This window comes from Myodes glareolus, chromosome 8 (genome assembly GCF_982192425.1).
Source record: "Myodes glareolus chromosome 8, mMyoGla1.1, whole genome shotgun sequence".
Classification (NCBI taxonomy): Eukaryota; Metazoa; Chordata; class Mammalia; order Rodentia; family Cricetidae; genus Myodes; species Myodes glareolus.
The window spans coordinates 21,482,059-21,508,596 of record NC_142033.1 but is presented as its reverse complement, the minus strand read 5'-3'; the positions used below and the strand labels follow the sequence as shown (position 1 = coordinate 21,508,596).

The window sequence follows — 26,538 nt, the reverse complement described above, 5'->3', positions numbered from 1 at the left end:
AAAATCAAACTTCTGTAAAGACAAAGGAAAATCCTTGAAGACAAGAGAGACATCATAGACAGAGTCATGAACAGCAAACCTGCTGGCTGTAGATTCTGTTCATCTCTCAAGGGGGCCATGATTCCAGGGCCCAGAAAGAACTATCAGTCTCAAACTCTATATCTGGCAAAATTATGCTGCAGATATGATGGGAAAGTAAAGGGTCTGACAGATAATAATAATAATAATAATAATAATAATAATAATAACACTGTCAGCAATAGACCTTCATAGAAAATATGGTTACAGAAAGTTCCTCAAACAGAAAGGGAATCTTAGGAAGGAAAGAGACATGAAAATCTTAGAGTAAACAGATTTTTCTTCTCTACTTGAATACCTAACTTGTGCTTTGAAATGAGGGATAACAGTTCCTAATGTAGCTTTTCATGGAGAAGAAATTTAAATGTTAATACTTACCAACAGTTAATTTAAAAAGAATGGTAGAGATTTAAAAGAAGGTATGTTTTCTATTATATACCCCACTGATATGAATAAACTGTTAATAGCAGTGGACTGTAGTAAGGTATATATCACATAAATGTATTTACACAAACACGTTAGAGTAACTATGGCTGCTTTTCTATAAATAGTGAAGAATAGTAGCAGATAAAACAAATGGAATTCCAAAACAAGTCACTGTGTAATCTTATTTAACATTCTGAAAATAATAGGATTATAGAGATAGATAAAAATAACAATTGTATTAGAGACAGCGGGAGAGGGCAAGAGTTTATGACTCAATATAGATCTTTAGAGTAATGGAATAGACTCCATCTTGACTGCAATGGCAATTCCGTAAGTCTATCTTAGGCAATCATATATATCATATACCTAGACACATATATTTGTGCCACTGTCTGTTCTCCAGATTTTGTATAACTGTATCTACCTACAGTTTTATTACAGTTATGTGTCTGTAACCACTGAAGGAAACTGGGTAGTGAGTACACTTGAGGCAAGAAGGCTCAGAGGATGAAAGTATTCATCACCAAGTCTGGCTCCCTCCATGCAATCCTGAAACATGCAAGGAAAGGATCTGTCCATTATAGTTGTCCTCTGGCCTCCATATGTACATTGTGCTAAATGCATTCTCACACACCATACACACGCAAAATAAAATAGCATGTAGCACAACCTTTTTGAAAGAGAACATGTGACCTTCTTCTGTAAAATCTCTGCAGCTCCCTGTGAATCCATAGTTACGTCAAAATGGAAGGTGCACAAATCACTGTCCAGTACACTAGTAGGCAAGTCCATACCTGGCATGCATCTTTCTCTCCTTTTAAGAAGCCAGCACACAACATCCTAGGCGTGATGGCACCATTGTAAGATTGAGGTTGATTGCAGGTTTGGGTATCTATGTAATCCACCTGAACTTGCCGAAGACGATTCTGTGAAAATCCTGAGTGAGAAAAGACAGTCATCTTTATAGATACAAGTATTTTCTAAACCTTAAAAAAAACTCTGCTTTAATTATTAAATAAGATGGCAATATGCAAGTGGGGTGAGGAGTTGTGTTAAGAACAGTAATATTTTAAGGAATTCTTTCTACCTAGTTTAAATAAAATTTTCAGTGCCAAAGAAAAGCTTTCAGTTGTTGAAGCACCATAAGATTTTGGCTGGGGAGAAGAACTGTATGATTTCTTAATCTTCACAATTAAGTATATCAACAATCCCTAAATTCTCACAGGGCTAACTGTCTAGTCAGAAATTGAGTAGCAAAATCCTACTGTGGTATCATATGCCTGGAACCCCAGTGCTGGGGAGGCAGGGACAGGTGGAATCTGGAAGTTTACTGGCTGCCAGTATAGTTGAAACAGCTAGCTCTAGGTTCAGTAAGACATCCTATCAAAAACACAAGTGACAGCTCATGCTGGCAAGAATGTGGAGCAAGTGGAACATGTCTACATTGCTGGTAGTAGTGCAAACTTGTACAGCTGCTATGGAAATCAATATAGCAGTTGGTTCCTCAGAAAATGGGGATCAATATACCTCAAGATCTAGTTGTTGAGGAATATTAGTCTAAGATGAGTTGCTTTTGTTTATGCTGTAGTATATTTGCTTAACGATGCAAAGATGTATTCCATTCCTTTATATTGCATTTGTTTAATTCTATAAAGTTGTGTTACTGTTCCTGCCTAAAACACTTGATTGGTCTAATAAACAGCTGAACATCCAATAGGGTAGGCAGGAGAGAGATAGATGGGGCTGCCAGGTAGAGAGAATAAACAGGAGGAAAAATCTAGGCACGACAGAGGAGCAAGAAGAGAGAAAAGGAGAAGAGGACACCAGGGTCCAGCCACACAGCCAGTCACAGAGTAAGAAAGAAAGAGAGATATATAGAATAAAGAGAGGTAAAAGGCCAAGAGGCAAAGGGTAGTTAAAGAGAAATGGGATAATTTAAGTTAGAAAAATTGGCTAGAAACAAGTCAAGCTAAGACTGGGCATTCATAAGTAAGAATAAGTCTCCATGTATTTATTTGGGACCTGGGTGATGGACTCCCAAAGAGTAAAAACAAAACAAAACGAAACAAAAAGCCTACACCTACCTATACGACTCTTAGGCATATACCTAAAAGATGCTCCATGCTACCACAAGGACATTTGCTCAACTATGCCCATAGCAGCTTTATGCATAGTAGCCAGAAATGGAAAACAACCTAGATGTCTTTCATCTTAAGAATGGATAAAGAAAATGTGCACTCCGGAGACAGAAGTAGATGGATCTCTGAAAATTCAAGGCCAGCCTGGTCTACAAAGAGAGTTCTGGGACAGCAAAGGCTACACAGAGGAACCCTGTCTCAAAATACCAGAAGCCAAAAGAAGAAGAAATGATAATGTGGTACATTTCACACAATGGAGTATTGCTCAGCTGTTAAAAAACAATGATGTGAATTTGAAGGCAAATGGATAAAACTAGGGGGGAAAAGAATCCTGAGTTAGGTAATCCAGACCCAGAAATACCAACATGTCATGTACTCACTTGTAAGTGGATATTAGCTGTTACATAAAGGGTAATCGTGCTATAGTCCACAGACTCAGAGACTAAGTAACAAGAAGGACTCAAGAGGGAAATGCACAGATCGTCCTGGGAAGGGGAAGTAGAACAGATTTTTCAGGTGGACAGGGAGCAGGTGGAGATGGGAACACGCAGGATCAGGAGGGGGCAGGGAGTGGAGGGAGAGTACTGGGAGGACGTTTGGGAGGCAATGTGGAAACCCAGTGCTGTGAAAACTCCCTGTAATCTATGAGAGTGACCCTAGCAAAAACTCCTAGTAATCAGGGTTACAGAGCCTGAACTCCTCATCTTCTATAATCAGGCAAGACTTCCAGCAGGGGGACTAGGACATCGACCCATCCACAAAATGCTCACAGTACAATGTGTCCTGAAAGATGTGTAGGGGTAATAGTGGCACGGAACTCGGGGAGTGGCCAACCAATGACTGTTCCAACTTGAGGCCCATGTCACAAGAGGAAACCCACACTACCATTCCCTTAATGGCCAGGAACAAGAGGCTGGACAACTCAGAGATCAAGAATAGAACCAAACACAACTGTCAAAGAAAAGGCAATGAAATAATTTCTAATGATATTCGGCTATAATCATGGCTTGATGCCTAGCCCAGTTTTCATCAAACAGGCATCATACAGCAACTGATGGGAGTGGATGCAGAGACCCACAGCCAAACACTAGGAGGAGCTCAGGGACCCTGCAGAAGAGGGGGAGGAAGGATTGTAGGAGCCAGAGGAATTGAGAACACCATGAGAAAATAACACAACGCACAGAATCGACTGCGCAGGGCTCATAGGAGCTCACAGACTGAAGTGACAATCAGGGAGTCTGTCTTCTGCATATGTGTTACAGTTGCATAGCATGGTGTTCTTGTGGGACTCCCAACAGTGGGAGCGGGGCTGTCTCTGGCTCTCTTAGCTGCTCTTTGAAACCGTTTTCCTCCAACTGTCACCTCATCCAGCCTTTATATGAGGACTTATGCCTAGTCCTAATGTAATTTATGATTTCATGTTCAGTTTCTATCCCTGAGAAATCTGGTCTTTTTTTTTTTTTTTTTTGAGGAAAATGGAGAAGTGAATCTGAGGGAGAGGCAAGGTAGGTGGGGACAGAAAGGAGTGAAGGGAAGGGAAGCCCATCAGGATGTAATGTACAAGAGAAGAATTTTTTAAAAAAGATATATTGTCTCTGGGCAGTGGTGGCGCACACTTTTAATCTCAGCACTTGAGAGGCAGAGCCAAGTGGATCTCTGTGAGTTCGAGGAAAGCCTGGTCTACAAGAGCTAGTTCCAGGATAAGTTCCAAAGCTACAGAGAAACCCTGTCTCGAAAAACCAAAAAAACAAAAAACAAAAAGTTGTCACTAATTTAATAAGGTGGATAAGGATGGGTAAAACATTCTGATATCATCCTCTGACCTATACACACACTCACATCAGAGAACACACCAAGCGTACAAACATTCAGTCCCCTCCACACAGGCACACACCCTACAGGTACACACATTCATTAAAGAAAAAGAAATTTGGTGTCCAACAGGCACGTTTGCTCCTTTTCAGACCTTGCAACACCTTCACAGTAAGAGCAGTAAATAGAAGCTGAAGGCCAGAAAGAATGCATGCATCTTCTAAGTGACTTAAAGCCTGCTTTCACCTGAATCCAATGAACAACCGACACCCTTTGTCATAACTCTCATTTTTTTAAATGCCTTGCAACTCCAAATTAGGTCACTGTGACTTGATTTTTTTTTTCCTCCAGATGCTCACCATCGTTTTGCACTGCTCCAAATCCTGTCACAAACATCTGCTGTCCAGGCTGGAACTCATGGTTTGCATCGGGGAGACAAACCTTGTGCACTGCATTTGTGCAGGGGACCGGCCTAGAAAGCTCAGCGACCGCAATGTCGTAGTCATGAGATGGGTATTTGTATTTTTCGTGGACAATTATCCTCCGCAGGCCAGTCCTCAGTTTTGGAGGTTGTATTGTTGCCCCAAAGGAAGCAGTCCAACTCGACGGATCCTTGTACCTACAGAAAAATAGTAGCAATAATAAATTCTAGCTTACCTTGATATCAGTGCAATACTTTGTAAGGCATTTTTTATCTACAGGTATCAGTATAAAATTTTATTTTTTTAAGTTACAGTTTATATCAAAAGGAATAAATTCTGTCCCATCATAAAACTGAGCTCTGTGTTCAAGCCAGGTACAAAAGCCACAAGAGTGCTTCTCCTGGGTTACAGGTCACACCAAGCATCCACGGTGCCCACTGCAGACCCATGTGCCCTTGCCGTAAGTGGTTAAAAGCAACACATGAAAGGAAATGCGTTCTACATGCCTTACATCCTCTTCCTGCAAGGATATATGTTTTCCTGAAGTCCTCAGAAGTCACATATAACTTTAAAAAGCATTACTGCTGTGGGTATTGTCAATATTTTGATGTAATTTTGAAAAGTCAACATTCTTCTAAAATAAATTAACTGTTTAATTACAAAAATTTGGGTTTTTGTTTTTTGTTGTTGTTTTCGGTTATTTTTTGTTTTTATTTTTTTGTTTTAGAGACAGGATTTCTCTGTGTGTCTTTGCTTGTCCTGGAACTTACTCTGTAGACCAGAGATCCTCCTGCCTCTTCCTCCCTGAGTACTGGAATTAAAGTCACGTCCCACCACAAGCCCGGCTTCAATTTTAAAATTTGCTACTTCCAACTTGTGTCACACTTCCTTATCTTTCTTCCTGGAACTTCGTCATAGAGATAAAAACTCTCATCTGCCCAACTCTGGTACTTATTAAGATACTTAGTGACCATCAGTTCTTTTCTTTGATAACAAGCTCAAAATTCAAATGTGACTTCAAGGTCCTATGCTCTTTGACAAACTATCATAAATTTCTCAATAAGTAATTACACCACAACCACAACTGGCATCATTTTCATTTCCAGAGACCGTAAAATCTGCTACTAAGTATTCTGAGATTCCCACTGTTTTGTGATAAACAGTGTTATTTTTGATTTGTGCCAAACCAACTTTTCCAAAGATTCATGACTTATTTCGTGAATATATAATGTAAAGGCACATGTCCTCCCCTTCTGCTCCATCCTCTAAGCTCAGGACTTACGTTCGAAAGCAGTGAGCGGCACTCACGAGCCATGTGTTGTTGATCAAAGTTGCTCCACAGCGATGGGACCCATCCAACTGCAGGCTACTTTGCCATGGCCATTCTCCCTCTTCTGCTTGTGTCCCACCAATGATCCTGAGGCTAGTATGTGCTGTCGATTTATTCCGCCGTGTCCCACAACCTGCAGAGTAGACAGGAGACAGTAATTAGCAGTTGTTTAAGCATCCCAATTTTCTTTTACTGTGTGAGCCCATAGATCAAACATTTTCTCAAGTTTTTAACAATAGGTAAATAACATTTTATTTAGTCAACTCCTATCCGTTTTGTGAGATCTAAATCCTTCCTACATTATTTGTTTTAAAGTGACAATTTCTCTGCTTTCAAACTCAATTAATTGTGACTTCTTTCATGCTTCCTTCATGACAAGACTAATGATATCATTCCATATGTGTATACAAGTGGTTTTATTGTTATTATTACTCTCTTTGTTGTTGTTGTTATTTTTTTATTTGTTCTTATTATTCCTCTGCATTGCTCACAATGGAGTTTTTTTTCTCAGCCTGGGTTCCACAGATGCTTAGGGTCATAAAAGTTTTAGTTATGAGTGACTATCCCTGGTAGGGCTCCTGATTGAGACAAATTAGAGGTCAGTAACATTCTCTTAAATGTTGGAAAGGCCAGAGTGGGGCATGATATCTTGTGCAATATCAAAGCCCTTGGGTGAAAACTGCTGTAGAATTATGTGGTCATGAATCAAGCACCTGGTAATATCAGAGTGTAAGCTGCTTTGGGCAGGCATATGTCACCCATTTTGCATCACTTTTGGCTAACCAAGAGCCAACACATCCTAGATTCCTAATCATTACTGATGGCAAGAATATATGTCATTTAGACAATAAATGGGATTATATTTGGGTTCTAGGCTGAGCAAACTTTATAAACTAATCAGCATTCCAAGATTTTATTTTAATTTTTAATTACATTTATTTAATTCGTGTTTATGCATGCATGTATCTACTATCGTGTGTGTTGGTCAGAGGGCAGCCTGAAGCATTTGGTCTCCTACTTCTGCCATGTGAGTCCCAGGGATTGAATTTAGGTTGTCAGGCTCAGCAGCAAGTACCTTTATCTGCCAGGCCATCTCACCATCCCTCCTTCCATTAAAAAAAAAAAGAAGAATGGTAAATATCCTCTTACCAGTTGGGTAACTTTTAAATATATTCTTTGAGCCACAGTGGCTAGTCTACTATAAGAGCATGAAGGATTAGGTCTAGAATCAAGACCTTTAAAATTTCATCATATTTTATTTTGTCAAATATTCCACAAGTCCATGATTACTATTGTAAACAAGCAATGTCAAGAATCAAGATGATTTTATTTAAAGTAGTTTGACATTAAGTTTGTCTCTAGATGAAAAATAACAGCATGTGGCTCAACGTTGTATGTTGAAAACTATGAATTTAATCACATGCAAGGAGAGTATTTTTGCTTCTTCTTTAACAGTTGTCCAACTCTCTTCTGTTCCCATGGACACAGGCACCTGTATATCCAATCTGAAGTTCTCCCAGTTTCGTTATTCCTTACTATATCTCAGAGCCAAAATAAAGAGCCATGAACTAAGTACAAACCATGCATCCTGTGTCTACAGTATCAGCACAAAGCCTGTGTAAATGTTCCAGGATGCTACCTTTCTGCAATCAGAGAATGCAGTCTTAATGAATACATTAAACTTACAATGGTTGAGAAAGTTGTCGGTTTCTGTCTTGTTGATTTCTGAAATACACACAAATAGAGAACAGGATGGGGTAAGCATAACAGAATTTATATAATAACTATCTGAGATTTTCAGCACTAGACAGCTGGTATTTCTAAGACAGTATTCTTGGGTTATAAGGAAAGATAGCTAGGTTATCACAGACTTGCCTTTTTAAAAAAAAAAACTCTTTCAAAAATGAGAGGAGGCATGAACAATGACCCTGGAACTCTAGTGTGAAAATGAAGCATACAGATAAACTGTTTATAATGTAGATTACTATTGCATTTCTCAATAATGCTGATTCATGAGTTTTGTGTTGAAACTGAAGAATGTGAGTTTTATAACAGAAAAACATGACCCCTCTTTGAAAAATATTAAATTAAACTTTAATATTGATTCCTTAAGTGCAATGATAGTTTTACTAAACATCATTTCAGAACATTTTACTATGTAATAGCATAGTAAAGAGTAAATAGTTATACACATGTAGCAAATCCTCAGCTCCATGAGTACAATTAAAAATAATGTCCCTCCTCTCTAAATTTCCTTTCTGCTAGGGTTTTAGATATACAAGACAATCCAAAACTTCCCACTCAGTTCAGCTAGATCCTTACCTCAGCAAACTCAGCAGTCAGGACCTAGTCATATAAACACTTGCTTAAGTAAAGGGTACAGAATAGCCTAAATGCTCACATTTCCTGACTTAAACGATTCTCTTTAAACACATAGACAAGTGTTTTAAAGGAAAAATCATATTAATCTATTAGCTTTTTATCTGTTGACATACTGAGGTTTGTATTACATTCTTTTTTTAAAAATTTATTTATTTTTATTTTATTTGCACTTCTGTTTTGCCTGCATGTATGTAGTATCAGAGCCCCTGAAATTGAAGTTACAGGCAGTTGTGAGATGCCATGTGGGTTCTGGGAATTGAACCCGGGTCCTCTGAGCCATCTCTCCGGCCCCAGTATTCTTCCTTTTCACCTTCTCCATCATGCCATCATGGGGAAATGGGAGGCATAAGGAAGACTGATTATTGAATCTCAGTTGCAATTCAGCTAATTTAATAATCTGTTTCATATCATCTATTCTCTACCCCAACTCCTTTCTAAAAGTGCAGGTTTTATCTGTTCCCATCCTAAGAATAGCTTTGTGCTTGCTTTCATGTCATTCTGTTACTACCCTGAAATCTTTAGTTATTTTGTCTTGTGACATGTGTTTTGAAAGGGAAGCTCAGTGTGTTATTCAAGTACAGTATGAACAGAGAAAGAGTATGGAATTTGTGTACCTGTGATGTCTTACCATGCCACTTACAAGTATCAGTCATGGTGTTCTGTGAAATCAGAATCCTGGTGAACACACAACACATGGGAACACAGCAAGACAAGTAGACGAGTGTGTTCATCTCAGCGCCAAGAATGGAGGGAGCAATGACGGCAAAGAAGGGCATGTTTGTGTCTGAACAAGAAATTTGTAAAAGCCAGGAAGAACGCAATGGCATTCTGATAAGCACAAATGTACATGACACCCTATCAATTTTTTGTGTCTATTAACTCATTGTTGTAGCTGAAAATAATCATAATGAAAGAAAGATAGGGAAATCTATTGACCTTTTTCCACCCAGTCTTTCTTTTCTTATCAATGAGCCAAAGACAGAAAGCTTTGAAAGGATGTGATATGTTTAAAAAGGGAACTAGAACTAGCCAGCTTAGCTTTGTGTACTATTCGCATTGTGTTGCAACAATAATGAAATGCACTGTCCTTCCGCATCTATAGAGAATTAGTGTAAGGATTCCCAAAGATATCAAAACACCAACCAAGCTCGGAAATGATTCAGTGTTTGCATATAACACATATACATCTTCCTCAACACTTTAAATATCTAGATTACCTAGAGTACCTGATAATACAAATTCTATGCAGATGACTGTTGTTTACATAAATGACAACAAGAAAAATGTGTATATTCAATGACAATAATTTTTAATATTTTTGGTTTTCCAAAAATAATGTGCTTTTCTAACTCCATGGATATGGAGTCATGAACCAAGAGGGCAACTGTACTTACATGAACTATAAAATATTATTGCATAGTCATTTGTAGTCTCAGAAAATATAAACAAATAAAAATATTTACTTTATTCTCTCCTATTACAGTTGTAAAACACAAAAATTAATATATGTGAATTACAGTTGTTCACTGGTAACGATCTTAAGAAGTAGTTATGAGAAAGTATGTTAAAGCTTTCCCTGCATCATACTCTCAGAAGACGCGACGGAAGCAACAACAGCAGAATATCCAATGCCGGTTTTTCCCTTGTACAATTAGATTCTGAATCCAACACACAAGGCACAATAAAGACATTTCTTGGGAGATAACAAAAGCCTGCATGGGAGGTTTATGTTTAGAAAACTTTCATAAATAAAAATGGTTCATTAATACTGTTTAGTTCCAAAACAACTTACAAGTGTCAGGATTGTAAGAACTCAACAATTGTTAAGAACCTCAACAATTAAAGAAAAGAAATTTAACTGAATGTTTAAAGCTATTTTAAAATTATATTATGTAAGAGAAATAAGCACAGCACACCAACCTACTTTTAATTTCAACTGATTCAGGATCAACACTGGGGGGTCCTGTAGCATATTTCAGCTTTTCATGTAGAACATGTTCAACAATTTGGTGCACAATTTCAGGATCCTCAGTAGAGCGAATTCGAAAAATCAGCAGCATGTGAGCCAACACTCCATCATATTCTTTACTATTGTCCAAAAAGAAAAAAAAAGATAAAGAAGGAAAGAGGGGGTGGAAAAAAGAAATAATTGAGGGAGGGAGCAAGTTTGTGAGTGGGTTCTTTGATTTTCTTTTTTTATATAACACTTTTGTTTTCTTAAAACTTAAATGTTGAGCTCAGCTTCCTGTCCTTCCATCAATCAGATTCGCCTTCTCTGCTCCTGTGTTCTTCTAGTGTCTTAACTCTATGGTTCTCTAAGTGTTCATACTTCCCCTAAACTTGTGCTTCTTCATGTTAGAGCCCCAAAGGAAGGAAGAACATGCGACAGGAGGATCACTAAGATGAAGTTGGCAAGCTGGAAAGGGCTAGAGAGTTAAGCTGGTGGTACTTAGTTATTTTATGAGCTAAGGGGCCCAGGTGAAAGAGACTTGTATGGCGGTTTCTCGGTGGTGTGATTAAATTCTACTTGAGTTAGGAAATTCACCATGCAACCTTTTGCCATGTGTGAAGGAACAGGCAAATTGTTACAGAAATCAAGAAAACCACTTAGAATGGACATAGAAACTTAGATCCCAATAGCATAAGATGCCACGTGGATGATGTGCCCCTTACAAGAATGGAAACTTATGAAGTAGTGAGCCAAAAGCACACTATCTCAGGTGTACACTTTTCCAGGAGAAAGTCGTTAAAGTAATGCCTCAGATATATTAGCTAACCACAGACTGGGAATTAATTTATAGTGGTATCATTTGAATAATACAATAAACAGTTCTTACCCCGTTTTGAAGAATATGAATAATATGTGTTAGAATTTAAGATCCATAGTAGCGTTTTACTTCAAATATTGTGTTTTGCCAGGTAATTACACACCTATAATCTGAAGACTAAGGCAAAAAGATTGGCCTTCAAAACAAGACCTTGTCTCCAACACAAAAGAACAACAGCAGGAAATTATGTTCCATCCTTGCTATTCAGTAATAATTGGTAAGAGTTGCAAAATCCCCTTAGTTAAATGTTTGGAGCATAAAAGTGTAGAATAGAAGAAAATAGGCTAAATTAACTAGGATAGTGGGTGGGTAATACAGGACATGAAGACAAGGATCTCATTTGCCAGGGTATTGCTAGCTACTTAGTTATTCCCCAATTCTGATGATTAGTTTACACACACACACAATCATTGGCACCAATTATACCTCTGCCCTCAGCAGGCATCTTGCACATCTTCATTTTTAAATTACAAACTAAATAAAATATCCTTTAGTCCACAGATTTCATACAGCAGGTAAATAAATGCTTGTTAAGCTGAATCACATAACATCATTAGTATTTTAAAATATATTTATTACTGACCAAGTTAAAATTTTTAGCATTAAAAGATTGTTTCCACATTAAGTTAAATCCAGAATAACATCTTAGGTCTACATACGTGAACTTGATAATGTGAGCCTTGACAAGTTGTCCCCTCAGTGGAGATCTATAAAATGCATTTTTCACCTGTTTAAAAGACATTTGAAACTCGTCAACAAAAGCAGTTCCTTTGAAATTCTTCTAGTTAATCCAATGCTCTGGAGCAAATTAAAATACAAGACAAAGCAAGCAAGCAAACAAAACACAGACCATTCATAATGTACTGAACTCCAAGAATCCTCTATGGCATCCTACCCACCGTTGGGAGCTGAACTCTGCATTCAGAATGACAGCCACATTGAGGCCAGCACAGACCTACACCTTCTGCTCAGACAGACATCAAAGACAGTGAGCCTGCTGTTTCTTTGAAACAGTTGGCCCTCCACTTCCTGAGTTAAGAACTTTTACAGCAAATAGACAAGGACAATAGAACCTTTATTTTAGTTTTTCAGATGTCTATCACTGTGACAAAATGCCTGAGTGAAACAACTTATAAAGGAGAAAAAAAAATCATCTGGTCTGGTGGTTTTGGAGAAGGAAGGGAGTAGTATCCCTAAGTGAGAGCCGCACGTAAGAATGAATGTGTGTCCGTGTTGTATGAGATGGTAACTAGGTGCGCTCACATACTGAGTGCCCATTTCGACACTGGAAATGCTCTGAGAAAGCCCCATGAATTGGAGCTCTGAACAAACACAGCTACAAAGTTTCTCTAGTAAGATGACAGCATTTTTGTGAAACTATTTCTTGCTGTAAGTAGTTCAAATAAATTTAAAGTCTAAAATTCAGAACTTGAGCAAGTAAAGCTTTCAGTTCCTTCTTTTCAGTGTGTAAGGAGTCTTGGGACACAGTGAGCACAGAAGGGTGAGCTGCAGAAAAAGTTAGCTTTTTTCTTCTAGTCTTATATTTTTTGATTCCAGAATCTTTCCTCCACTGATGCTACTTTTTACTTAAGTGTTTATTTTTATCAAGTAATTTCAAAATTATTGATTTGGAGGCTACTAAATATCCATATTACTTTAAATTGAAATCCATTTGGATCTTAGAAAATTTATTCTGACAAATGGCAAAAACAGGCGAACAAACAAACAAACCCAAGAGATATAGTAGCATGTTGACTTTCTGAGCTTCGTACCCTTTCTTTCTTTACATGTGTGTTAACATTATGGAACACATGTTTTACACAGGTCACCAGGATCTCAGAGACTGCACAGTTTCTGTGAAAGGGTGTCAGCTGTTCTAAGGTTTAGACATGGTTGGAATGCCTCCCAGGGCGTCACGCAACTGAAATTTAATACCTATTGTAATGTAGTAAGAGAGTGAAAAACTATAGTGCTTAAAGGTGGGGCATTCGGGAGGTGAGTCAGACTAGATAGGTTATTAGGGCAGAGCCCATGACTGAATCCTGGTGGCTCTGAAGAAGAGAGAGAGAGCAGAGGAGACTCACTACTCAAGCGCTCTCTGTCTTTTGTCTAGTGGTGTGGTAAAGTCCCCTGATGAATCTGCCAAAAAGGGAAGGTCATCATCAATGCAACCCTTGACCCAGCACTTTTCAACCCGTGAACCAAAATAAACCTCCATTCACTAGAAAATAGACTATTGAAGTATTTCACGGTAGCAACAAAAACAGGCCAATGCAAGTTATTTCTATTCTGTTCCTATTCAGAATATTAAAACTAAAAGACATGTATGCAAATTACATTAACCTAATACCTAAATTAACATACATGGATTTTTGTCTGGAGCGAAAGGTGATCTGCCACACATTGACATGCCACTGACTAACATCAGCTGGTGGGAGTTTCTCTTCAATCCTTTTTCCATCACATCATACATAAATTATCTCACTAGCCAAGAAACTTCCAGATTGTTGTCTAGGTAATATAGTGGTGGGAATTCATCGCTCAAGCCTTTGTTCTTTTGTTCTATGCTACCGGTTTTCTGTTTTCTTAACTATTGAATCCTCCTCCAGAATACTAATGTCTTATATACACCAAATGGATGCATTTGATGTCTGCAAGTAAAGCATAGTGATTCTATGTGGGTCGGGAGGTTTTAGACTCTTCATTCTTTTGCTCGGAGACTCTTCCCTAGAATAGATGTCTTAAGAAAGATCCTTATTCTGAGTCAGCCCTACATCTCCAGGATTTCTGCACTGTGTTTACCAAAAGTAATACATAAGTGTAAAAGTGTAGAGTGGGAAGGGCGTTCATGAATGACTAGGTGCTCTGTTTGGCCTTGCTGATGGAGTCTTCTAAATCAGCTATTGTGAGTTTTGTTTCGGATCTCTTATGCATAATGTCCTATCCGTTTTCAAAGATATGCAGGGACTCAGTTGATTAGATATTTTAGAAGGATATACTCAGTGTCGTAAGCATGGAGAAGATGTCACTTACCATAGTTTCAATTCTCTGGCTCATTTCTGTGAAATTTTTAGAAGCCTCTTTTCCAAACTCAGCATAAAGCTTATCACTTGTGAATGGCAATGTGCTGTAGTAATTGTAGGTCCTTCTTTGATCTACAAGGGAAGAGGCAAAACCCATCATAATCTTTATCAGATGTATAAAGCGTGATTATTACTCCATTTGGTGCTTACTTGAAACACTAAGACAAGAAGGAATGCTGATGGTCATTCATCCTGTTCCAGGCTCCTGAGTGATCTCAGAATAAAGGAAGATACTTATCACACTGTATTATATAGAGTGTAAAAGTTGTGAGAAATGCCTGGTGCCCCAGAGTGCCATGCAAACACCACATGGAAACTGCAAACTAATTACTCATATGTTATCCACTCCCTAGCTAGCCCAAAGGATATGCAGTCATGCTGTTTGAATGAGCACATCAGGTTGTGTTTAGAAGCTTCGAAGGGTTGAATTATTTTATATTAAAGAAGTAGACCATACTGATGAATATTTTGCATATCACCATAGAACCTTCATCTGGCAATGGATGGAGATAGAGACAGAGACACAAATTGGAACACTGGACTTAACTCCCTAGATCCAAATGAGAAGCAGAAGGAGGGAAAACATGAGCAAGATAGGCAGGACCAGAGGGAACCTTCATCCGACCATGGATGGCGATAGAGATGGAGACCCACATTGGAGCACTGGACTGAGCCCCCCAAGGTCCAAATGAGGAGCAGAAGGAGGGAGAACATGAAGAAGGAAATCAGGACCGCGAGGGGTGCATTCACCCTCTGATACAAGGGAACTGATCAAATGAGAGCTCACCAAGGCCAGCTGGACTGGGACTGAACGAGCATGTGATCAAACCGGATTCCCTGAATGTGGCTGACATGGGGGCTGACTGAGAAGCCATTTACAATGGCACTGGGTCTTGTTTCGTCTGCATGTACTGGCTGTTTGGGATCCTAGTCTGTTTGGATGCTCACCTTCCTAGACCTGGAGGGAGGGGGAGGAACTTGAACTTCCCACAGGGCTGGAAACCCTGACTGCTCTTTGGACTGGAGAGGGAAGAGGAGAAGGAGGGGGGGAGAGGAAGTGGGGGGAATAGGAGGGTATGGGGAGGAGGGAAGGAAGTGGAAATTTTTATAAACAAACAAACAAATTAATTAATTAATTTAAAAAAAAAAGAAGTAGACCCCTCCATACATTAACTACTCATCAATTCTGGACTATAGTGTGAGAAAATGTATTTTTGCTGGAAATGGAAATGAGGGTAAGGACAGAGAATCTTTGTAGCTTTGGAGACTATCCTTGAAACTAGCTCCTGTAGACCAGGCTGGCCTTGAACTCGCAGAGATCGGCCTGCCTCTGTCTTCCAAGTGCTGGGATTAAAGGTATGTGCTACCAGTACCCAGCTCCAGAAAACAGAAATTTAGGGAGCTAGAATTCCCACCTGCTGTAACCTTCCATAGACACTATATAGGTGCACTGGACTCCTCTGCCAGAGAACTTGTTTTCTACCTGTAGGTTTAGGGGATGTTTTGTCTGTTCCTTAGCCACTGTGTCCAATCTCTACTGCCAATTCATACAACCTGGTTTGTTGACCTATGCAGGGTCAATGTAGTCAGATTTCAGCTTCCACACAACAGTAAGTTGGAGACTTGTGTCTACCTTCCATGCATATTAATGCCTGCCACATTTCTGTGAGAAATGTTGTACCAAACATTACAACCATACCAGTAGCCTAAGATCATTGAAAATGGTTATTGTAAGAAAATGTACAGTGCTTCACTCAGGCTCTGTTGACAGAGGTTTCTGTCCCACCCAGTCCCATAGCTGTTCAGTTATAAAGAAACATATAGAAGCCTACATTAATTATAAATTGATTGGCCTATTAGGTGGGGCTTCTTATTAACTAATTCTTACATCTTAAATTAGCCCATAATTCTTGTCTGTGTTAGCCACATGGCTTGGTACCTTTTATCAGTGAGGCATTCTCATCTTGCTTCCTCTGGGTCTGGGTGATGACTGCAGACTGAGCCTTTCCTCTTCAAAGAATTCTATTCTGGTCATCCCAGCTATATTCCTGTTTGGCTACTGGCCAGTCAGCATTTTATTAAACCAATAAAAGTTGCAAATCTTTACAGGGTACAAGACCATTATCCCACAGCAAGATTCTTTCTTCTTCCCTTCTTTCTTTTCATTCTTCCCTTAAAGCCCAGCAGAAAAGGGAACTAACACCAAACACTAGCATCTCGGGCTATTCATACACCTCATTTAACTTACAATAACCCCTTTAGAAGGCAATGCTATCTTTATTTAGGGGTTTCCAGTATCAGCAATGTAAATAACTTGACAAAAATAATGTGGCAAAGCCAGAAAATACATGACAGAATTTCAAGACAGATTTTCAAGACAAGGCCTAACTAAAGCACAGACTCCTTTGATAAGTAGCTTCCTAGAATGAAAAAAGCAAAACAAAACAAATACCCACTCATTAAAACTATGGGGATAGATAGATAGATAGATAGATAGATAGATAGATAGATAGATAGATAGATAGAGATAGAGATATATAGATATGTGCCAGGTGGTGATGGTGCACAACTTTAAGCTTTAATCCCATCACTAGGGAGGCAGAGGCAGGTGGATCTCTGTGAATTCAAGGCCAGCCTGGTCTAAAAGTAAGTTCCAGGACACCCAGGACTGATACACAAAGAAACCCTATCTTTAAAAATAAAACAAAAAACACATGTGCATGGTACATGTGTGTGTGGCATAAGTGCCTTGGGAAGCATCTGAGGGTCAGAGGACAACTTGTGGAGTCAGCTATTTCCTTACGCCTTTACATGGCTTCCAAGGATCAAAATCAAATGGTCAGTCGTACATGGCCAGCACTTTTGCGTAACGAACCTTCTTGCAGGTCCTTAAAATTATGAAGTTTTAATATAACATTAATTCAAAAAAACCCTGGCAAACTTAATACCTTGGCCAAATCTAGAGGATTTGGCAGGACGGAAAAAGAAACTGATGATCACTTTAACAGGCCCAAGCAGCAATTGATGTATGAAGAGAAAGCAAAGGCTGGAGACAATAAAAGTTCAGGAATTTCTGAGTAACCTCAACTTAAGTGAGGGACAAGAGAGACTGAGTGGTTTTGTGACTTCTCCTTCTACACAAACCTTGCTTTGATGGCCAAGATGCCATAAATAACAGGCAAGTCCCTGAAATATACACGTTTGAAAGAAAAGTTTTCAAGCTACTGAAATATTGAAAAGTCACATAATTATCTTTATAAACTACTGCTATCCTATTCTGCATTTTGTTTTACCTTATTAGGCAGTATGGTATGTTTATGGTGTGTGTGTGTGTGTGTGTGTGTGTGTGTGTGTGTGTATTTAGAGGGATACATTCATCCCATCTTCCCTGGCTTCCACACACGTGTGTGTGTGTGTGTGTGTGTGTGTGCGCGCGCGCGCACAGAGACAAAAAAACACAGACACATACAGACACAGACACACATACACCATAAACATACCACACTACCCAATAGAGTAAAATTAAATACAGAATAGAATAAGATCTCTCTCCGAACCTGAAGCTCTCTTTCTGTTGAACTGACCAATCAGCAAGCTCCTAGGACCGGTCCATCTCCATTTCCCAACACCAAAGTTGCAGACATGTAACCACTCCTGCTAGGAAATGGAACTCATGCACTCATGATTGCACAGCAAACCCTCTTACCCACTAAAACATCTCTCCAGCTCAGGTTTGCTTTTGAAACATCTGTCTCATGGTTAACTATATATATATATATATATATATATATATATATATATATATATTCTATATAGCTGCATTCTTTAGCTTGCAATGTGTCTTCTGAAGCTACAATGTATAAATAAACGGGCCACCTGGGAATTCTGTCAAAATAAAATAATTGCAAATGCAGATTTTGAATTTCTAAATGTTCCAAGCCGATGCTGATGTAGCCAGTACTCAATTAAACATTAAATAGTAATGTTATCAACAAAAGGATAAGAGGCCCCCTTTTTTGCTTAAGCATATCTTTTTTAAAAATTATAGATTAAATCATTTGAAGAGGCAAACATGGTCACCTATCGGCACTTCCATATAGATCGACCACAGGAACAATTTATATAATCAATACTGTACTTTGCTCTGTAGACTTAAACAGGCTACTAAACTTTAGTAATGCTTCCAACTTCTAGCATCATATGCTATCTCTTTTAATTTAAGTGAATATTGAATATATTAAAAGTATGGATGAACATGAGTTTGTTGATAATTTTCAAACAGTTTTATAATTCTACAGTTAACAGTGATGTTGCACACTAACAGACCCACCTCACATCCACAGTACAGAAAACTGTAAATAGAGTCCCAAAGGCACAGGACAGAAATTGTACAAACAATGCTAAGCTGTCCTGGTTTCATAAAGTGAGGATCAAAATGATGTTTTTCCAAATCTAGTCACATGTCTTTACTCTGTAACCCATCTATTTAGTTTGGCATGTGAGTTCCAGAATGCTCATTGTTTTAGTTACTCCATTGTTGGTTTCCACCCCCAGATGGTAAATCACACATCATATACAGAACAGTAACATACAAGAATTACTATTTATTCAGGTGTGGTGTGTGGGAAGTCCTGTGTTACAGTTTCTGGGCTGATCATCCAGACAATATGACACAGGAACAAGTTACTGGAAAACATGACCTGGTTTTCAGTGTACACATGTGAGTAAGATCCATCACCTTACACAACTTGGTTTAGGAAGAGGCAAAGGGGATGAAGGAAGAAGTGCTTTTCTCTCACAAAAGTGATCAAGCCTCTAATGTTGCAAGGGGTTTCTTATGAAACCAGATAATCCTAAAACCACATCATTTGTTTTTTGTCACTCAGTATTAAATAAATATTTATAAGGGACCTAATATATGCCAGGAATATTCAAACTTTCTGAAATATAAAACTGAGTAAGCCATAATCTTACACATGCATAGAGAAATACTAATACTTACAACATAATGAAGCTCAGTATATTCATCATAACAGATTTGTGTTGCAATGTTATTTTAGCAACTCTTTTGTATTAAAAATGTTCCAGAGAAATTTCTATTACCAAAATAAAGATACCCCAGCTTTAAAGACCTACATGTGTATAAACAGCACCTCAAAGAAAATCTGTTTTAAGCATTTTTTTTAACCACCCAAAAGAGATGTATCTGTGGTCTGGAAATTGAGATTGTGCTTTGTAGATAGTGCAGAAAAATAAACAGATCACAGATCACTCTTTCTCTGTAGGCGAAAACACCTGCCTCAGATTCCCAATTAAATTAGAATCAAGTGATTAGCTTCTATAGTTTCAAAGCCTTCGATATCAACACATAATCTAGTCACTCAGGGAGATATTAAGCTAAGAGGTCATAGTTGAGTCAACTAATTAAAACGCAAGGCACAGTACAGGGAAAATTCAGAAGGGTTCTTACATCCTGGAAGAATAACTCTGTAGTCCCCTAGGTACCTTCTTCATAACAGCAACTAGCAGTTCATCTGGCAGTGAGAGACCTGATTACCACAAAGTGAACCCCCTCATAATTAAGCTCACCATATCTTGTTCTCTGTCATCATTACATTCCGAAATAAGATTTTAAGTAACATAGGCACTTATTTAATAACACATCATTGTGAACATCTTTCCACCTTACTGAGTGCACAACAGAGTTTAGCTTTACATCATAGTTCAGTGTCTAATTCATTTATTGTAATATTAAAATTTTGATGAACTAGATTTTTTTATTTTTAAATCAAGGTTACTGTTCTGTGATCTCAGCTAACTCAAGACATCATATTCTAGCTAAGCTGTGGTCTTCCCCTGCTTGAGACCCCTTCATCACTTCCTAGTTATTAAGGAAAGCAGCATTCTGTTCTTGGTAGGAAGCGTCGTTCCCTTAAAGAGGGAAGGATGGAGCCTCCTTGGTTTGTGGAGATTAAAATGAAAAACAAGGCAGTCAAAGAGTTCTTATACAAATAAATCATAGTAATGAAGAAACAACCCCGAGGCAAGCCAAAACAGGAAATCCCATGAGGAAACAGCTGGAGTAAGTCACATGATACCATGGCATTTCATACTTACTGTATCTGACATAGTGAACGGTGAGCCCAATGCACACAGCCAGGACAATCAGGGATAAAAAAGAGATGAGGCCAATAACCCAGGGCTCCACACAAGTTCTCTTCCTGGCCCTCACCACAGGCGGCCTGAGGAAGGGAGTAAACAGATGGATTATACGACAGTACATTCTACACTCTAGGCAAATTAGCAACACTGGGCTTTCAGATGCCCAGGTGCTGCCTTGGTTCCCAGCTGCTGAGACAAACCCTGGTTCTGACTGCCTGACCTCGGGCAAGTAATTTGTTTCTTTTCTTTATTTATAGCACAAAGATGATAGAAATGGTCCCTATATCAGAGGATTATTTGTAAGGATTAAACAATAGTTCTATATGTAAAATTATAACAAGAGTGCCTGGCTTGTACATGGGGCTTCTGGACTAGTTAGCTGTCCTATGTCCCACAAGCAGCATACAAGCTACAGAGTAGGTAGGTGCTGTAGAGCTATACATTTAAAGCTTGTTTCTAGACAGTAGAATTTCAATGGCTTATGAAATGTGGTAAAGCTTAAACTGCATAATACGCTGCAGATCTAATTCGACTTGCCTTTTATTTTCATGATCTAGTTCCAAACCTAACCTTGAGGGGGCACAGAAGGGATTATGGAAGTCCTCCTAAAAACCATTCCATGATGTTTTGGGGGCCCTTTTTGTGTGACTTCATCTTTCCCTTGAAGCTCAGTCCTAACACCTGAAGGTAAACCAGACTTTTGCTTGATTGATTCAACTGCCAATCTTTCAGATTATATATTCCAGTTGGTAAGAGAATTCAAATACTAAAAAAAAAAAAAAAAAAAATAGTCACTGCTTGATAAGGTGTTTGGCTATAATGCTGCTATTTTTTTTAATTAGCTATTTCTCGTATGTATAAATTGAGTGGAATGGGTTTCTTTCTTTCTAAAATTCTACTCATCCAATACATGAAAGATGGAGAGAATGTCATGACCTGGTGGAGAAGTTCTGGGTACCAAATCCCATTAAAGAGGATTGTACTTCCAGTCTTTTCATTACCAGCTCTGACTCAGGCTCAAACCATTCAAATGCTAAGACTCTCCACCTATCAATAAGGCACCCCAGTGCGAGCAGGAAGCTTCTCGTAATGTGAAAAGTACTTTGCAAAAAAAATAGTTTTTATTTATAGCAGTAAAGAGGACTCATTGCTTGGGATGTAGGACTACCAGGAAATGTCACATTGATCCTGTAGCACTATCATTGATTGCATCTTCGTGCCTCGTTCATAGAGCAGGGAATATTTGTGTTACCATCTTCACAGAATCCTGCCTGTCCCAACTGCCAGTTATAAGGTATAATGTCTAGGCCCAAGGGACCTTAGTTGTTTCCTGCCCTTCTTGTTATGGTTTTCCCATGGGATGGTAACCATGGAAACTTCAGCGTTCCCTCCCTGACCTCTTTGATCGTCAGTTCTCCCTTGAGCAGAGTTCCAAACACCTGTTCCTAGGAAGGTAATTACTATAGTATAAAAATACTTCTTCATCAGGTGTTTATTTTTTTTTCATGTGTACTTGTGTACAAGAAGCTCTTCGGCTTTATTCCTGCCCCGTCTATCTCTGAATGCTTGCTATTCATCTGTTGCAGAAGACAGGAGATGCATATAGCAGACGTAAGCAAGACTTTGGGGTTGATACGGGGAAGGAAGGTTTTTCAAAAAATGTCGTGCATGCCAGATGAAGAATATAAACTTATATGTACAGAACTCAGGATAGAATGGCAAAAACTACATGATTACTATGCTGAGATGTGTAGTATAAGTTGTATTTGTTTGACAGTGACTTCTTTAATCCAGAAAAAAATCCATGCAAAGCAATCACTAAGTTAATGAGTGCAAATCTGCTTGTATTAACAAGAGAGGTATCAATTATCCACTTAATAAAAATAATGAAGATGAATATGAATAAGAGGTATTTTGCATTCTAATTTTAAGGTAATTATATGGTGTATGAATAATAAAAACACAAGAGGTGCTGAATTATTAGCAGAAATAGAATAAGAAATGAACAAAACTTTCATTTGGATCCATGCATATTTTGGTTTTATGATAGGTGCCTTAAATAATAAATTATGCTTTTGAATTAAATGGAGAAGAGAGAGAAAGAAGAAATGATAAAGAGAACTTATAGAGAATTTAAAAATGACTGAAGAAGATCAGGTCTGGTGTGTGTGTGTGTGTGTGTGTGTGTGTGTGTGTGTGTGTGTGTACTTCATTTCACTACCGTGCCAAGGTACCACTCTGGCTTCCTTTCTTGATCCCTTCAATATCTGAGTGGCATTCTTTCTTTGGTGTTAGGAGGCAAGAGGGATATCATGGGACAAAGATGGAGAGAATCCAGTTGAGACAATTTAGACAAACAGTTATAAGAGTGTATTTCTGCATGCTACCACCAGCTTCTTTATCCAGGTAGATGTACTACTCTCTCAAGTTTTCTCTGTATGAAAGACAAGAATTATTACATCCACTCCTAACCAGATGAGCTCTGGGGAGGGAAAAATGTTGTAATTTTATCATATTGAATGTGCATGTGAAAAAGGTATACAAATATCAGTAGCATTTATCATACTTATTTTAACTATTGATAATAATATTGATGCCCACATTACCAAGATATTTTGAAACCTTATATTTTCCTTTCCCAATCTATAGCATTGCTTTCATGCCAATTAACTTGACTTCTTTTTCCCTCTATTAATAAGTCATTCGCTGGTACGACTTATTATTTCTTAGTTACCTTTTTTTCTCAGAAAGTCATTCAGTACTAAACTGCTCCAAAGTAGACATGGTTAGAAAGCATTCTAAAAGCGTCAATAAAATGGAGGAACAAATGTATTTCTCACATCAGTGGATGCTCATGTACCATGTGCATGTCCTGTATCAGGTACCATGTCCAAACACTTCTTTGCCACTCCAAAAGTTAGCTTAATTCGCCTCAATTTACTCTTGGGAAGACTTTTTGAATTCTAATTCCTTCATTAATTTCAAATTGCCAAATTGTTTCCTGGTTTTTTCTTTTTCATTTGGGGAAATGTATAATTAGTGAGAATTGAAAAAGTATAGGAGTGAGGGGACAGATGTATTTGACTAGCCTTAAATTGTTAGGAGTCAAGTAATAGACCCAACATTGTGTTATCAACACCTTGTCATGTTCAGAACAGAACTAAAAAAGGAAAGGCAGTGACAGCGAAATGTGAGGGAGAGAGAGAGGCAGAGCAGCAAGCAAGCCTGCTGGCAGGCTGTGGGCGATTACGTAAGGCAGGAGTGCAATGCTTCTGAGGAGAGCCTGTCAGAACAAGCCCCCACTTAGCGCGGTCAGCACCGAGTTCAGAACAACAGTGGCTCTCCAATTTCTTGTTCCTTCTCTCTGACAGTAAGTAGTGCTGATGTTGTCAGTTCCCACGTCTCAGCAGCTCAGTCCAGCCCCACTCTTCTAACAAGCATGATTATGATGCCCATAACTGGATGGTCCTAATGAGTGATCATCAGCCTCTTCCGCCAGAGTCTGGCCAGCTTTTGTTAAAGGCATAGCTCCTTTTGCTGTTTTCTAGGCTGTGGGTTCTCTGCTACAGCTACTCAGTGCTGACACTGTACTGTCAAGCAGCCACAGACAGTAGAGAATCAAAGCAGAGCTCAGCTGTATCCTTGTACATTTTCATATCTAGAGACCGATCTTTAAATGTGTTCTAATTGCCAAAATATTTTACGAGATGATTTTTCAATCACTTAAAAGTATGAAAACTGTTCTTAGTTCAAACACCACATAAACGGAAGTCATGTATCAGGTTGGGACCCCAAATTAGAGTTTGCAATGGCTGTTCAATGGATAGCCTACAAGTCAACACTAATGATCTGTTCCTGCTGTAGTCCTGCCAAATCTGTCTCCCATTCTTCTGCCAATGAAGATGTTCCAGAAATTCCTAGTATCTGACCCACATCTTGGTAACAGTTTTCTCTCCCAGTTCCCTAGGCCCTGAAGCACTCCCAGTTCTAGTAGACTCTCTTTCTACAAGTGCCGTGAACAATGACTTAGCCCGCATACACCCCATACTGCTTCCCTTAGCAAGCTCTTCCTATTGCCTCCTCTGTAAAGCATCCAAGGTCTATTCTTTGCTCATCCCACAAAATGTTTTCGTGTGTTTAGAAGATGATTTTAAAACTATCTGCTCTGGTTGACCTTTTCACCCTAAACATCATATTTACAGCTTTTTGGTTTGTTTGTTTGTTTGTTTTTGTACCTTCATGGGGATAAGCCTGAACCTCACCTCTCTGTATGTACTCCTACCCCATGCTCAAGAGTTGTTCATCCTTCAGGAACCAAAGAAAAGTTGACTAAACGAACTTGCAAAAAAAGTCATTCTTTGGTACCACACTATGGTGTTTGATCTTTCTCAATGAACTCATAGACCGCCTTAGTTCCAGGAAACAACTTGAGATACTGAAGACAAGGAAAGGCAAGTCAGACTTTGCTGAGAGAAACTGCTATTCCAGAAAGTCTCATTTTCATAAAATACTTCATATGGTGATCAAGATTTATGGCTAATGTTGCTCCTTGTATTTAAAACATGATTTTCCAACTATATACTCTTTCTACTATAAAACTGTTACCAAAGTACACAGTGAGAAATACAAATAAGACATAGTACAGCATCCATGTTAAATCAGAAAAAATAGAAGAAAAAAATACATCATGTATCTAAGGCATTACAAATTTCCTCAAAAAAATCCAAAACAAAACATACAACAAAAAGAATGTAACATATATTTACACCATTAATCAAATTTTCTCCAGCATAAACAAATGTAACGCATCTTTAACTAATATTGTGCAACAGGAAGACAATTGATGTAGACATCTGGCCCCCATAGGCGCACACTCATGGCCATGAGTGTACATGAGTGCAATGAGCACACCCATGAGTGCACACATTAAATTTTTAATTAAAAAATAAATAAAAAGCAGGCTTGTCATAGTGGTGCATGCCTTTAATTTCAGCACACAGGAAACAAAGATAGGCAGATCTCTGAGTTTTAGACTTGCCTGTACAATAGAACTGGGCACATACAGAGAAACCCTACCTCAAAAGACCAAAAATAAAATAAAATAAAATCACAGCACATCAATTAACATTTACAGCGTATTTACTACATGTTTGGCACTAGCTTAGCTTACAATGGTGATTCTCAACATGTAGGTTGAGATCTCTTTGCATGTCACATATCAGATATCCTGCATATTGAATATTCCCACTATGATTCATAACAGTAACAAAATTATAGTTATGAAACAGTAACAAAATAATTTTATGGTTGGGGTTGACCACAAAATGAGAAATTGTATTAAAGAGTCTCAGCTTGAGGAAGGTTGAGAGTCACTGGGTTACAGGTTTGTGCCTGCGTTTCCCACCCATGTAAATACTTCAGCTGCATTTTATTTTGAGTAAACCATGTATTGTCAGGACACTGTGATTTTTACTCTCTCTAATATTTATGAAGCAAAATTACATAAGCACCCAAGAAAGAAATAAAATAAAAAGTATATGTAGGCATAGATAGTGTGCTTATGAATTTTATATCAACTTTACACAGACTAGAATTATGTGAAAGGAGGGAACCTGGACCGATAAAATGCCTCCAATAAGTACTGTCTCTAATACATTTTCTTAATTAGTGATTGGTGGGGTAGGGTCCAGATATTGTGGGTGGTGCCATCCCTGGGCTGGTGGTCCTGGGATCTATAAGAAATGAGTCAGAACAAACCATGGGGAGCAAGCCAGCAATCAGACCCCTCCATGGGCTCTGCATCAGCTCCTGCCTCCAGGTTCCTGCCCTGCTTGAGTTCCTGCCCTGCTTGAGTTCCCTTCCTCACTGTTTTGATGA

At 38.6% G+C, this 26,538-nt stretch overlaps 1 protein-coding gene across 1 annotated transcript in view; it reads right to left on the bottom strand.

The window, feature by feature from the left end:
• LOC125408209 (transmembrane protease serine 11E) overlaps positions 1-26,538 on the bottom strand; it is a 45,659-nt gene that overhangs the window by 6,767 nt on the left and 12,354 nt on the right. The window contains exons 2-9 of the mRNA XM_085691701.2: positions 20,617-20,741; positions 14,450-14,571; positions 12,076-12,143; positions 10,513-10,676; positions 7,893-7,931; positions 6,159-6,339; positions 4,814-5,073; positions 1,299-1,441 (exon numbers count right to left, since the gene is read on the bottom strand). Of these exons, the coding sequence (XP_085547827.1) occupies positions 1,299-1,441; positions 4,814-5,073; positions 6,159-6,339; positions 7,893-7,931; positions 10,513-10,676; positions 12,076-12,143; positions 14,450-14,571; positions 20,617-20,741 (1,102 nt within the window). The remainder of the gene's footprint in view (positions 1-1,298; positions 1,442-4,813; positions 5,074-6,158; positions 6,340-7,892; positions 7,932-10,512; positions 10,677-12,075; positions 12,144-14,449; positions 14,572-20,616; positions 20,742-26,538) is intronic.